This window comes from Erythrolamprus reginae, chromosome 1 (genome assembly GCF_031021105.1).
Source record: "Erythrolamprus reginae isolate rEryReg1 chromosome 1, rEryReg1.hap1, whole genome shotgun sequence".
Classification (NCBI taxonomy): Eukaryota; Metazoa; Chordata; class Lepidosauria; order Squamata; family Dipsadidae; genus Erythrolamprus; species Erythrolamprus reginae.
The window spans coordinates 59,577,615-59,593,217 of NC_091950.1; the positions used below are offsets into that span (position 1 = coordinate 59,577,615).

Consider the following 15,603-nt stretch of genomic DNA (forward strand, 5'->3'; position numbering starts at 1 on the left):
AAAATCTTTACCTGTTTGTATGTAAGAGCATGCTTTCACCCACTTCATTACACAGAGAATGGGATAAGCCAGGAGAAATGTGTGATAAAACAGAAAGAAATATGGTCAAGAAAGAATGGTAGATAAATGAAAGATGTTAAAGAGTGTGCAGAACAACCTTTGAGTTATCAGTGATATGCACAGAAGAAACATGGGATTCCATGCAGATATCCAGGGGATATGAGTAATTATTCAGTCATACAAAAACAGATACATTAAAGTTCAATTAGTGTTTAGCACAGCCAAGTTAAACAGTCCAGTCACACACATTCAAAACAGTCAATATCTCTCAATACAATAATAATATTACAGGCCTATCTTTATCTTACATATCAGACATACATTACAGCTTACCAATACATCAAACTATCAGATCTTACTACATTAGTCGTAGTGAATCAGCAGAAAGAACAGAGAGAGAGAATCATGCTTTCTGGCTCCCTCTTATGGCAATTTGCAACACTGCCTCTTAAAACTATAGTATAGTACTTCAATACATACAAACAAACATTCATTGTTAGCTTGTTCATATATTGTACATAGTACTAACAATAATTTTGAACCACATACAAAAAAATGCAGTATTATGGGGAAAAAAAGAGAACAGTTTGAGAGAAAGGGGAAAACTTAAAAAGCTGTGTTTGGATGAAGTTGATGAAATCTTCAAAAAGAGAGAGGGGAGAAGCTTAGAGAACAAAAGACAAGATATGAACCTAGTGAAAGCAAAAATAGGAATAGAAAGCTATGGTAAATAAAACTAAGTTTAGTTAGATTTCCTTTTATTCTTCTCTCCTGCTTCTGATTATTTTTTCTGTGTTTAAATACAATGTGGTTTATGTTGAAGAGGAATAGCATGATCCATTTATATATGTCTTGCAGTAAGATACATGTTACTTAATTTAATGTTGTTTTATTAGTTACAGAGGCTATGACTGTCGGAGTAATTTATTTTACACTCAGACTGGAGAAATTGTGTACCATGTTGCAGCAGTGGGCATAGTATACAATCGACAGCAAAACACACAGCGCTTTTATTTGGGTCATGATGATGATATCCTATGCCTTGCTATTCACCCTCTAAAGGACTATGTGGCCACAGGCCAGGTAGGATGAATGGGAAAACTAGAGATCTAGATTTGTTATTGCAGTCTAGTCAGTCTATAAAGGATTTTTAATATTACTGTCAATATTCTTCTGCTGTAGAAAATGTGTTTGGGCTTTTTATTCCACATGATAAAAAAATAATAAACATGACTCTCTTTGATGATTCTTGGGCTATGTAAGAACAGGAGTGTCTGGAAATCAGAAGCATATTTTTCCTGCAAAGTAAAATGTCCTGTGTATGTGTGGGAGCTTTTCCGATGCATGTTTTACACAGAAAAATACTAAAGCAACTGGATACATAGAACTTCATAAAATACATGGATGAACCCATGTTTGATTAGTACTATTGGGTTGAATCCATTGCATAGATGACAGTGGTTGGATCAAAGGAGGTAAAAGATGACATCTTCAGGAAATGGTGATCCTGATGTAAATGATGAAGTTTATCTAGTGGCATCATATGTCATGATGTTCTTATATAACAATGCAATTTGCATTTTTATGTGCCAAAAAACTAGTAAGTTTAGTAAGTATATGTGTTCAATCTCTTATATAAGGTTGGCCGGGATTGCTCAACCCATGTTTGGGATACAGAGACAATCAAACCATTGTCGGTATTAAAGGGCTTTCACCAGTTTGGTGTTTGTGCTGTTGACTTTTCAGGTATGTATGGTTGTTATATATTTATGAAAGCATAGACTATAAATGTGATTTATTTTGTTAATACTAAGGGCAGATGTGTATTTGATGGTATGTGAAGGAGATATATTATTAGAATATTGTCTTTTATATCTCTGTAGTCATTGGGATTGGATTCTGTTCAGCAACCTTATAATAAAACTAACTCAGTTTCTCACTGCCTATCCTTATGAGGCCTATCTCTTCCTAAAATGTGGATGTTTGGTGGCCAAAGGAGCAGAATCTCTGATTATCAAGTAGGGACAGCTGCCTGCATAAAAACGAATTGTGCCAGATGTAGATAATAGGTTGAGCCAGTCTTGCATGCTTCCGAGGTTGGTAAAATGAGGACCCAGATTGTTCGGGGCAATATGCTGACTCTGTAAACTGCTTAGAGAGGGCTGTAAACTACTGTGAAACAGTGTAGATCTAAATACAATTCCTATTGCTAATACAGTAGTATTGGTCTTATGAGCTAATGAACAAAATAGTTGAGAATGGTGAATGATCCAAATTATATGAAAAAACATTGGAATATAACAAAAGCATCATTTCTGTCATGCATTTCACTACTACAGATTTTTTTTTAAAAAAAAGAATTAAAATTGAAAAAGTATATATTTTAAAAACAAGCATTTGATTGAATTAGAGAAATCATTAGATTTCTCTATCTCTTTAAAGTAAATGTCACAGACCCAGGGGTGGGCTACTGCCCGGACCGGGCGGGGTACGTAGTGGAGTGGCGAAAATGGAGCTCCACCCCAGAGCACCCAATTTGCACTGAAAGATGTTGAAGGAAAATGCAGGGCGTTCTGCATAAGCCACACCCACAGTGTGGTAGTAAAAATTTTGGTAGCCCTTCACTGCACAAACCTCACTTCCAAATGTCAACATCAGAAGTGCCTGCCTTTAAATTTCATCAGTTATTATGTTAGGCATTGTTTAAAATGTTTACAATATGAAGAGATACAAGCAGTGAAAGGGTAACAAAAATTTTACTACCACGCTGTAGGCGTGGCTTATGCAGGACACCCTGCATTTTCTTTCAACATCTTTCAGTGCAAATTGGGTGCTCTGGGGTGGAGTTCCATTTTCACTACCCCACTGCGTCCCCCCGCGTCTGGGCAGTAGCCCACCCCTGGATATAAGTGTCCTTGAATATTTGTTAGGTGCAGCACAAAACCTATGCCATTGTAACATACATTTTGAAATGTGATTGTTGTTTTTGCTACTCAATATTAATCTGTTTTTATTAAGTTTAAATTGCACTTTTGTGCATTGTAATTATATTAGCCATTCTTGAAACATAGTACTGGTGGAATATCTATGTCACTGATGACAAACCTATGACATGTGTGCCACAGTTTGCACACAGAGCCATATCTGAGGGCACACAAGACATTGCTCTAGATCTTCTGATTTTCAGCCTTCTTTTCAACTGTTTTTGCTCTCCCCAGGTTTCAGGAAAGCCTCCTAAAGCCTGGGGACGGCAAAAAACAGCCCAAAAAGCCAACCGGAAGTTCATTTCCAAACATCCATTTGTCCCAATTGGCTGTTTTTCACTCTCCCCAGGCTTCAGGAGGCTTTCCTGAACTCTGAGAATGGCGAATGGTTATTTTTTGCTTTTCCAGGCTACAAGATGCTTTTCTAAACTCTGGGGAGAGGGAAAAACAGCCAATAGGCCTACCGGAAGTCTGGAGGCTTCAGTGATACCTGTGTGTATAAACAGTGAGGCAGTGTGGGAGGTTGTGTACATATGTGGGGGGCAGTGGGTACACATGCATGGGGGGAGGGCATTGTATTATGGGTGTGGGCATACATACATGCGTTATTGGGCGTGTGCACTGTTTTTGGCAACCAAGCCAAAAAAGGTTTGCCATCGCTGCTCCAAGTGGTTCAAGAAATTTGGTAAATAAGCTACATCTGCCTGAGAAATACAGTAAATGCATTTTAATAGCAGACTATGGTTATTATTAACTTATTAAAAATATACAGAGGTAAATCTGGAAAGTCAAGCAGCCTAAATGCAAATGATATTGACATTTTAGGCCTTAAAATAATGGAGAATGATTGAAAAAAATAAAAGTGCATATTTGGAGTTAAATAGCAATTAAGATCATTTGTGCTGATTTGACCAATATGTGACAATGAGAGTTTAGATATTCAAAATGCCCCCCTTATTTATTACCATAATTTGTAAATATTGCTGTTTATCAAACAAAGCTTTATACTTCCTTTTATAGCTGATGGCAAACGTTTAGCTTCAGTTGGAATAGATGACAATCACACTGTTATTCTTTGGGATTGGAGAAAAGGAGATAAGCTTTCAGCAGTAAGGTAAAATAGTGACCTAGTTGTTTTACTATAATTGTATGTTATGATTATATTGAAACCATAGTAAAAAGCAGGACATTTCTGACCTTGTTTTATATTGATACCTAATGTGCAGTGGACTGACAAATTTCTTATTATGTATGTGGATAAATTGTACAAATATTACTAGGCCTTACAAGTGCATTAGGTCCACTTGTAAAAATTCAATAAAATAAAAGGAAGATGGTACAACCTATTACGATTAATCATTAGTATGTTGATCAGAGATTTTGAAGATCAGTAATTTTTATTTGCTTATTAAGGTGCATGCCACAGTTTACTGCAATTAAGATTAACATATGGAAGATGTTTTCAGTCTTTTAAAAAATATGTTATTGTGCAAAAAAGATGCACGTTGATCTGAAAAAAGCCTAGAATAAGAACAAAGAATTTTAACACCTGGATTCAGAAATTGCCTCCTTCAGATAAAAAGGCTTCTTAACTAAATTTGTGGCCTATGTTTTTAATCCCGTTTATATCAAATGAACTGTATCTAACAAACTGTATTTAAAAGTCATGAGGGGAAAAGCTATGTTGTTTTCTTTAAACACAACCCAAAAACAGTAGACAAGGTTAATACTTCAGTAGCTCTCTAAAGAAGAGGGAGCTATTATCTTATTGTAGGTATCTAAAGCAAGGGGGGAAAGGGAGAGGGGAAGCTATTTTGAGTGAACAATTGAGTAATTAGGGTTGGTTACATCATTTTCATTTATTTATCAAATTTATATGGCTGCCCATCTCATAGGAAGTGATTTTGAGTGGTGTACAGCAATCAAATAAAATAACAAATATATAAAACACTAATTATAAAAATATAAAACAATGTATAAATTAAAATATACAAATAAAATATAAATATAAACCATAAGGCAAGGAGAAAGAATATACCGTATTTTTCGCTCCATAAGACGCAGTTTTTTTCCTCCCAAAGTAGGATGAAAAATCAGCCTCGTCTTATGGAGCGAAGATGCAGGCAGGGAGGGGGGGGAAGGCTGCGAATTCGGAAGCGCCATCCCACCGGCTGGCTGGCTAGCTGCTGCCTGGCCCACCATTCCCCGTAAGCTGCGCCCATGAGCAGGCGTGCACCCCCAAATACACCCGAGCGCCCTTTTCCACGGGCGCGCGCTCCCCATCCCCCTGCCAGCCCGCGGGGAGGTGGGCGGGGGGCGGGGAGGTGTGGCAGTAGGAGTAAAGGGAGCCGCGGCCGCCCCTGCCTCCCCACGGTGCCTCCGGCCAAATGCGCCCCTGGCTTCTCCACGCTGCCCTATTGCCCGCCCGATCCGCCTCCTCTCCTCCTCTGCCTCCTCCTGCCTTGGGACGCAATCTGCCCCCTCTCCAACGTCGCTGCCTTCTGCCTTGGGGCGCGATCCGTCCCCTCTCCTCCTCCGCCGCCCCCTGCCTTGGGCGAGCAATCCGGGAGTCCGGGACAGGGTGGCTTTACGCCATGAAGAGAAAACGGCCGACTTTTCCCTGCTGCCGGAGCCGTTTCCTCTTCATGGCGCAAAGCCACACAGTCTCGGACTCCGGGATTGCTCGCCCAAGGCAGGAAGCGGTGGAGGAGGAGAGGGGGCGGATCGCGCCCCAAGGCAGAAGGCGGCGGCGGAGGAGGAGAGGGGGCGAATCGCGCCCCAAGGCAGAAGGCAGCCATCTGCCCAGACAGAAAGGAAACAAGAGAGAGAAAGTGAGAAGAAGAGAGAGAAAGAGGGGGAGAGAGAGAGAAAGAGAGAGGGGGAGAGAGAGAAAGAGAGGGAGAGGGAGAAAGAGAGTGGGAGAGGGGGGAGAGATAGCAAGAGAGGGAGAGAGAGAAAGAGAGAGGGAGAGGGGGGGAGAGAGAGGGAGAGGGGGGAGAGATAGCAAGAGAGAGAGAGAAAGAGAGAGGGAAAGGGGGAGAGAGGGGGGAGAGAAAGAGAGAGGGAGGGAGAGAGAGGAGATAAAGAAAGAGGAGAGAGAGAAAGGAAGAGAAAGAAAGAAAGAGGGATAGAAAGAGAGAGAGAGTGAGAGATGCTCAGTGAGCCTTTCTTTGAAGTTGCCTTTCTTTCTTTCTTTCTTTCTTTCCTTCTTTCTTTTTCTCTCTTGCTCTCTTGCTCTTTCATTCTTTTTTCTTTCTCTTGCTTTCTTTCTCTCCTTCCTTCCCTCATTCCATTTCTTTCATTCCCCCTCTCTATTTTTATTTCTCTTTCATTTTCTTTCTTTCTCTCTTTCTTTCTCTCTTTCTTTCTCTCTTTTACCTTCCCTTCCTCTATTTCTTCTTTTCTTTCTCATTCCTACCTTCTTCCCTCCCTCCCTTCAGTCCTTCCTCTCTTACTCTCCCCTTTCATAAGTTTCCTTGCTTCCTTCCTCTGTTCCTGTCCCTTCCCCCTTTCTTTCTTTCTTTCTTTCTTTCTTTCTTTCTTTCTTTCCTTCCTTCCTTCCTTCCTTCCTTCCTTCCTTCCTTCCTTCCTTTCCTCCCTCCATTTCTTGCTTTCCTTTTCCTTCCTCCCTTCTTCCCTCCCTCACTCCCTTCTTTCACTCCTTCCTCTCTTCCTCTCCCCTTTTTGGCTCAAAATATTTTTTTTCTATTTTCCTCCTCTAAAATCTAGGTGCGTCTTATCAGCAGGTGCGTCTTATAGAGCGAAAAATACGGTATATATCAACCAAAATAATAGAACCATCTTAGAACATTGAAAATTCCTTGGACTCTGAAGGCTGGTGACATAACCAGGTTTTGAGGGATATCCAAAGCCTAAACCATGATAGAACCTAACTTAAGAGTGGGGGGGGGAGAATATTCTATAAGGTAGGCACTATGGCACAGGCCTGCCTCCTTGGACCCATGATATGTAAGACAAATAGCATCTGTTCTCTGACAGATCTAACGAGATGGTTGATGCCATTGGACAGAAGTGATACCTCAAGATAGCCTGGTCTTATGCCATGAAGGGCTTTAAGGTTAAAACCTGCATCTTGAATTGAGTCCAGAAACGAAGTGGCAGGCATTGGAGTTTGCAGAGCAGAGTTGTGATATGTGTTCCTCTAGGAATATACATAACTGCCCAAGTTTCTGTATTCTGCACCAGTTGAAAATCCTGCAATACCTATGTAGCCCCGTGTAGAGTGCATCATAATAGTCCAATCCGATTGTGAATGGAATCTCCTGATCCCAACTCAAAGGTGTGCAGAGGTTCTAGCAATTACTGCCAGCTGCTCTGTCAGACCTGCAGAATTTATAGGCCTGCAGGTTGCACACTTGGTGTTTCTTGGGCAGTTCCAACCCAGGCAGCACCAAAGATGGCATAGAATAAATAGGTTTAATTGTCAGAGTGATCCAATCTAGAAGGATAACATGGTTGATAGCATTGGGAGCTGCGAAGAGGTCAAGGAAGGAAAGAATGGATGCCCAACCCCCTTCCTGTCTTTGCCAAAGATCATCCAGAAGCACAACCAGTGCTGTTTCTGTCCCATTTCCATACGTAAAGTCATAGAGACCAACAACTTACTTTGGCTCCTGCAGAATTCTGATCAAAATTTCAAAATGAGATAATTATTTTCATCTTTTTAACAAACCTTATGACCAGTATATCAGGAAATATCCAGAAGAATTAGAGTGACAAGGGTCCAACATAATAAAGAAATGTGAAAAAGTTATATGAAAATATACCACAGCAAGAAGAAGCTTACATTGGAGATAATTATGCAAAAATATGTATTTTTTATTTTGTCATTGCAGAAAGTAAAATGGATTTGTCTAACTTTAAAACAAAATTTGAATTTTTTATGTTGCTATTTGAATATGTAAGTAATTGTTGAAATTGTTGTTTTGTCAAAGCTTTATTGTATGGGAAAAATATTTTCCCACATGAAAGTAAAAATATTTTTCAATTTTTTTTAGGGGGAGTAAAGACAAAATATTTGTTGTTAAAATTAATCCCTTTATGCCTGATAAACTAATTACAGCTGGAATTAAACACATAAAATTCTGGCGAAGAGCAGGTAAGGCAATATTTTTAAAATTACTTTGAGTAATTATCAAATTATTTCAGCCTTATTTTATTTCCCCCTTTTATATGGCACTGTAGTTTACTAGAGTGTGAGAGTAAATGAAGATGAACCCAATATTACTCAGTAAATGAAGATGAACCCAATTTTTACTTTAGCTTTTTAACATAATTTGCGTGTTCCCTTTATTTTTCTGAGCAGTATATATATAATAAATAAATGAATGAAAGAAAGAAAAAATGAAAGTAATTGTGTTTTACCTTTTCTGTGCTCATTTAGAAACACATATTTGAAGTCAACTATAATAATTTGATTTTATTTGAATTTAAGGCGGTGGACTAATTGGGAAAAAAGGTTATGTGGGTCCAGTGGGAAAAATTGATACAATGATGTGTGCAGTTTATGGCTGGACAGAAGAAATGACATTTTCTGGAACTGCAACTGGAGATGTGTGTATATGGAGGGATATTTTCCTCGTCAAAACAGTGAAAGCACATGATGGCCCATTGTTCAGCATGCATGCATTAGAAAAAGTGAGTAACTTACCATTGAATTGGTTTTATTGCATCCAAGCCCAGAAGATAGATTAAGGTAAAGGTAAAGGTTCCCCTCGCACATATGTGCTAGTGTTCCTGACTTTAGGGGATGGTGCTCATCTCTGTTTCAAAGCCAAAGAGCCAGTGCTGTCCATAGACATCTCCGTAGTCATGTGGCCAGCATGACTAAATGCCAAAGGCACAAAGAACCCTGTTACCTTCCCACCGAGGGTGGTCCCTATTTTTCTACTTGCATTTTTTACGTGCTTTCAAACTGCTACATTGGCAGAAGCTGGGACAAGTAATGGATCACACACCATTATGCGGCACTAGGGATTCAGACCACTGAACTGATGACGTTTTGATCACCAAGCTCAGTGTTTTAGCTATTAAACCACTGTGTTAGATTAAACATGCCTAAAGGGTTTGGAAAGCTCACAATTTTTCGTTTTTTCCCTCTTTAACTCAGAAAGTATATACAGTGGTCTCCCGATTATCGCGAGGGTTCCGTTCCAAGACCCCGCACGATAATCGTAAACTCGCGATGTAGCGGCACGGAAGTAAAAACACCATCTGTGCATGCGCGTCCTGTTTTCCATGGCCGCACATGCGCAGATGGTGGAGTTTGCGTGTGGGCAGCGGGGAAGACCCCTTCGGCCGCCCAACAGCTGATCTGCTCCGCAGCGCAGCAGCAGCGAGGAGCCGAAGATGGGGTTTCCCCGTTGCCCAGGCAACGGGGAAACCCCAAGATCGCTTGCCGCTTGCCCGTTCGCCCGCCCCGCCCGGCTCCTCGCTGCTGCGGCGCTGCGGAGCAGATCAGCTGTTGGGCGGCCGAAGGGGTCTTCCCCGCTTGCCCGTTCGCCCCGCCCGGCTCCTCGCTGCTGCGGCGCTGCAAGCGAGCAGCCGGGCAGGCGGGCGAACGGGCAAGCGGCAAGCGATCTTGGGGTTTCCCCTTTGCCTGGGCAACGGGGAAACCCCAAGATCGCTTGCCGCTTGCCCGTTCGCCCGCCCGGCTCCACGCTGCTGCGGCGCTGCAAGCGAGCAGCCGGGCGGGCGGGCGAACGGGCAAGTGGCAAGCGATCTTGGGGTTTCCCCTTTGCCTGGGCAATGGGGAAACCCCAAGATCGCTTGCCGCTTGCCCGTTCGCCCCGCCCCGCCCGGCTGCTCGCTTGCAGCAGCTGAGTCCTGAAGCCAGACGGCAAAGGCGAACTTCCGCGTTTGGCTTCGGGACTCAGCTGGGAAGCGGCGCTGGGGTCTTACTGGCCGCCCACGCAAAGGGGAAACCCCGGCCTCCTCGCTGATGCCCGCCGCTCGCCCCTCCCGCCAGCAAGAGGGGGAAGACCCAGGGAAGCCGCCCAGCAGCTGATCTGCCCGGGGAACGCAAACTCCACCATCTACGCATGCGTGGCCATAGATAAAAGGGGCACGCATGCGCAGATGGTGTTTTTACTTCCGGATGGAAAAATCGCGATATAGCGATTAGCAATGATCGAGAGCGCGAAACTGGGGGGACCACTGTATCAAGAGTATGATTGTGCATCTAACCAACAGTGCAATATTACAGTACACAAGCAGCCACAGTATTCCTCATTTTGTTTTTGCTTACTCTTTGTCTTGTGTAAACTCTTCTTCAATCTCTCCACCTTGTGGCACGGAGGGGAAAGAGTGGGAAATGAATCTATCACAGGAGAAATTCCATAAAGATATCTTCCCCCTTTTTTCTCCTCCTCCTCCTATTTAAGCAATCTCTCTACCCTGTAAGGAAAACAAGCAATCTTTTTAGAATCCGCCCTTTCTCATTCAAAGCCATCATTTTCTTGCCCCTTTTAGTCTTTTCTCCATCACTAGATGCATTTTCCTTTGAACTCAAGGGCTTTCACTATAAGCACAATGATACTTTAAGCATAAGTAGCCTTGCAAACACAAACACAATAAAGGTCACAAGCCATCTTGCTTGGATGATGCTCACTGTGAAACTGTGTCGCCATCATTCAGGATGAATGTAGCATGAAACAACCACATTTTAATATGATACAATTTTGTCATCTGTGCTTCAGAAACACAAATTTGTGAATATGGATGGCATAAATATAGAAAATTGAGTGAAAAGTTAATTAAAATAGCTGTAGAAATATTACTCAGGTTTGCGACAATGGAATAAACTATGAAAGAGTATAACATGTAAATAACTTTTCAATGTGGTTTAGAATCAAGAGATACGGAATATATTTTATATTATCTTTCTCTTTAGGGATTTGTAACTGGGGCAAAAGATGGAATTGTTGCTCTTTGGGATGACAGCTTTGAACGGTGTCTGAAAACATATGCCATAAAGCGATCTGCATTAGCCCCAGGCTCCAAAGGTAATTTGAAATTTTCTTAGATCATTATAATACACACTTATTTTTTAAAAACAATTGCTTTTTTTTGTTCATTCCAAACCATTTTGTGAATTCAGCTGAAAACTTTTGAAGAGTTTGAAAGCAAGGAAGAGCAACAGGTGGTACTTTTGAGTAGTTGAGAGCTTTTCATGTAACTCCCATAATGTGCTTTATCTGCTTTCATGCAGTAAAAGGGTTTCCATTAGAACTGAATTTTACTATGTAACTTGAGCTGAATAAAACAATTCAGAAATTAGCAGAAGTCTATTGTTATATAGAGCAGTGTTTCCCAACCTTAGCAACTGGAAGATATCTGGACTTCAAGTCCCAGAATTCTCCAGCCAAATGTTAATGTTAAACTTTAGGAAACATAATATGATGTTTCAATAATAATTGGTTTTATTTATATTGTGATTGTTCAAATAGAATTCTTTATTTTCTTTTACCCATTTAGGTCTCCTTTTAGAAGATAATCCTTCTATCCGTGCCATATCGTTAGGACATGGTCATATTTTAGTTGGAACAAAGAATGGTGAAATATTAGAAGTTGATAAAAGTGGGCCAATAACTTTATTAGTTCAGGTAAATACAAATAATTTTGTATTTTTAAATACAAATACAAAAAATATTTCTTATTTCTGTGTACGTTTTGGAATGTTAAAATAGTGAAGTAAAATTGCAGCGATTTAGAAATAACGTTTAAAAAAATAATAGTGATAGCGATATGTAGAGTACATTGCCAAAGACAAAAAAAGAACGCAAAAAAAGTGCTGCAACAACAAAAATACAACAAACTCCCATACTATAATTCCACGTATACTGTAATTGTATAATGCAAATATTATTCAAGTTGAATATATTTCTGATACATTTACACAGCTATCTTTTTTTAATCTACTGTGTTCTATATAAATGAGTCCCATATTTTATTTTACCTATCCGTTTAACAACAGCTATACTAAAAAATCACATTGAAAAATTGCCTTGACAGGATCAACTATGTCTTGCTTTTCCTTTCATGCATTATCCTAGCAAAAGAAAAAAAATCTGTGTGTTGAAGATAGGAAGGAAGTGTGTTTGTGATGTCTTAAGACAGGGGTCAGGAACCTTTTTGGCTAAGAGAGCCGTAAACGCCACATATTTTGAAATATAATTCCGCGAGAGCCGTACGTATCTCCCTTTCTCTCTTTCTTTCTCTCTCTCTTTCTCTCCCCCTCTCTTTGTCTCTTTCTATCTCTTTCTCTCCCTCCCTCTATCTTTCTCTTTTTATCTCTCTCTTTCTCTTTCTCTTTCTCTCTCTCTCTTTCTCCCCCTTCTCTCTGAAGTGGGGAGGGCCGGGTTGGCACCAAGGGAGCTCGAGACGGGGTGCAAAAGCAAACTACTCTGCTGGCCCAGGCCCACATCGGAAGGAAGGAAGGAAGGAATGGTAAAAGGGGCGATCAAGAGAGGAATGGGTGAATGAATGGACGGAGGGTGGGAAGGAAGGAAGGAAAGAGGGAAGGGACAGAAACAGAGGAAGGGTGCAAAGAAAGCAAGGAAAGGTGTGAAAGGGGAGAGTAAGAGAAGAAGGAGTGAAAGAAGGGAATGAGGGAGGAAACAAGGGAGGAAGGAGAAGGAAAGCAAGAAATGGAGGGAGGGAGGGAAGGAAGGAAAGAAAGAAAGAAAGAAAGAAAGAAAGGGGGAAGGGACAGGAACAGAGGAAGGAAGCAAGGAAACTTATGAAAGGGGAGAGTAAGAGAGGAAGGACTGAAGGAAGGGAGGGAGGGAAGAAGGTAGGAAGGAGAAAGAAAAGAAGAAATAGAGGAAGGGAAGGTAAAAGAGAGAAAGAAAAAGAGCAAGAAAGAAAGCAAGAAAGAGAGAAAGAAAGAATGAAAGAGAAATAAAAATAGAGAGGGGGAATGAAAGAAATGGAAGGAGGGAAGGAAGGAGAGAAAGCAAGAGAAAGAAAGAAAGCAAGAGAAAGAAAAAAGAATGAAAGAGCAAGAGAGCAAGAGAGAAAGAGAAAGAGAGAAAGAAAGAAAGAAAGAAAGAAAGGCAACTTCAAAGAAAGGCTCACTGAGCATCTCTCACTCTCTCTCTCTTTCTATCCCTCTTTCTTTCTCTCTCTTCCTTTCTATCTCTCCTCTTCCTTTCTCTCTCCTCTCTCTCCCCCTCTCTTTCTACCCTCCTTTCTCTTCCTTCCTTCTCTCCCTCCCTCCCCCTCCCTCCCTCCTTCCTTCCTCTCCATTTCTCTTTCCCTCCCTCTCTTTCCCTTTTCTTTCTTTTGGTCCACTTCTCTCTCTCTCCGCTTCTCCACTTGCCTCCCCCTCGCGCCTCGCCCTTCCCACCCGGCCACCCGCGCGCGCTTACCAGCAGCAGGAATTCAAGTAAGCCCAAAAGAAGCCATTGGCTCCGGGCGGCGTTCATGGCCCCCCCGAACCCCCAGCCCAGCTGGAGCTCCCTCTCACCGCCGCCATCTCCCTGCGACTGCCTGCGGCCGCTGCAGCCCCCCCCTCCCACCGGGCCACAAAGGACATTTGCCGCCGACGCCAGTGAAGCTTCAGCTGGGCGGGGCGCTGCTGGTACTTCCCTCCTGGGGCTCCCGCTCGCAGCTGTCCCCCGGCTTCTGCTCGATGCCGCGGTTTTCGGCGCTGTCCTGCTGTGCCCCAAAGACGGAAGGCGGGAAAAAGGCGAGAAGAATGGAGCTCTCCTTCTTCCTGCCTTCCGTCTTTGGGGGCCCAGCAGGACAGCGCCGAAAACCGTGGCATCGAGCAGGAGCCAGGGGACAGCTGCGAGCGGGAGCTCAGTGCTAGGAGCCCTGTCTGCGAGCCAGATACGGCCATCAAAAGAGCCATATCTGGCTCGCGAGCCATAGGTTCCCGACCCCTGTCTTAAGATCTTGTACCCCAAACATGGTACAGTAATACCTCATCTTATGAACCTAATTGGTTCCAGGGGGAGGTTCGTAAGATGAAAAGTTCGTAAGATGAAACATTGTTTCCCATAGGAAACAATGTAAAATCCATTAACCCGTGCAACGAAAAAAAACACACAAAAAAAACGCCACCCGCCTGGCTATCACCTTTTGAAACAGCCGGGGGTGCTTCCCAGTGTCCTCCTGAACCCAAACGCCAAACCCGAACTTCCGGGTTCAGCGTTCGGGAGGCCTCCGAGAAGCCCCCCAGCTGTTTTAAAAGGTGACAGCCGGGTGGCGGGGCTTCCCAGCGGCCTCCTGAACGCCGAACTCGGAAGTTCGGCAAAAATTCGGGTTTGGGAAGCCGCTGGGAAGCCCCGCCACCCGGGTGTCACCTTTTAAAACAGCCGGGGGGCTTCTCAGAGGCCTCCCGAACGCCAAACCCGGAAGTTCGGGTTTGACGTTCAGGTTCAGGAGGCTGCTGGGAAGCCCCCCGGCTGTTTTAAAAGGTGACAGCCGGGTGGCGGGGCTTCCCAGCGGCCTCCCGAACCCGAACTTTTGCCGAACGTCCAGGTTCGGCATTTGGGAGGCCGCTGGAAAGCCCCGCCGCCCGGCTGTTTTAAAAGGTGACACCCGGGGGGCTTCTCGTAGACCTCCCGAATGCCGAACCCGGAAGTTCGGGTTTGGCGTTCGGGTTCAGGAGGACGCTGGGAAGCCCCCCGGCTGTTTCAAAAAGCGACAGCCGGGCGGCGGGGCTTCTCGGCGGCGGCGGTGGCAGCGGGTTCGTAAGAAGAAACAAGTTTGTAAGAAGAGGCAAAAAAATTCTGAACCCCGGGTTCGTATCTCGGGTTGTTCGTAAGACGAGGGGTTCGTATCATGAGGTACCACTGTATTTGGGCACAGTATTCCTGATTACAAATCCAAATTACTTGCTTCATTTGCTTTTTTTATGTTAACTTAATTTCAAAATAAATGGGCTAATGAGCTGATAAACTCCAACTGCAAGTATTTCTGATTCCCATAAATATCCCAGAGGTATACTTAGAAAATAAAATTAGAGATACTTGTTTTGACATATACCATTCTAACAACAACCAAAAAATTTAAAACATTTGAGAAATAGAAGGAATAAAAAGGAGGAATCTTACTAATTTTTCTTTTACTAAGTGGATGTTTTGTTATTGGCAGTGCAACTATGATAGCTATTTTATCAGAATCTCTAAAACATGATTAAATATTCCAAAGATGTTCAGTGCTCTTTTCCAGAGCTCCATGTTATAACTGCATCATTATCAGATGTTAACTTGTAGAGTGAAATTTGTTTATACAGGGCCATATGGAAGGAGATGTTTGGGGTTTAGCTTCTCATCCTCATTTACCTATTTGTGCCACTGTAAGTGAAGATAAAACCTTAAGAATATGGGATCTTTCACCAAGCCATTGCATGCTAGCTGTTCGAAAACTAAAGAAGGGTAAGATTATTTTTGTTTCCTTTTCCAGACTTACTTACATCTTTGAATTTTACCAAGATTCTAATTAATTGACATATGTCAATTTGTTAAGTATTAAAAAACAAAATAAATTTGAATTAAAAAAATGGAATCAGATTGCTAGAATGAATGAA

The 15,603-nt window shown here is 42.5% G+C and overlaps 1 protein-coding gene across 4 annotated transcripts in view; it reads left to right on the forward strand.

Annotated features, from left to right (window-relative positions):
* EML5 (EMAP like 5) overlaps positions 1 to 15,603 on the forward strand; it is a 112,868-nt gene that overhangs the window by 41,849 nt on the left and 55,416 nt on the right. For all 4 annotated transcript variants that reach the window (XM_070733650.1, XM_070733662.1, XM_070733655.1 and 1 more), the window contains exons 14-21: positions 957 to 1,143; positions 1,701 to 1,806; positions 4,065 to 4,158; positions 8,063 to 8,163; positions 8,500 to 8,702; positions 10,957 to 11,068; positions 11,541 to 11,668; positions 15,310 to 15,451. In XM_070733650.1, coding sequence (XP_070589751.1) covers positions 957 to 1,143; positions 1,701 to 1,806; positions 4,065 to 4,158; positions 8,063 to 8,163; positions 8,500 to 8,702; positions 10,957 to 11,068; positions 11,541 to 11,668; positions 15,310 to 15,451 — 1,073 coding nt within the window. The remainder of the gene's footprint in view (positions 1 to 956; positions 1,144 to 1,700; positions 1,807 to 4,064; positions 4,159 to 8,062; positions 8,164 to 8,499; positions 8,703 to 10,956; positions 11,069 to 11,540; positions 11,669 to 15,309; positions 15,452 to 15,603) is intronic.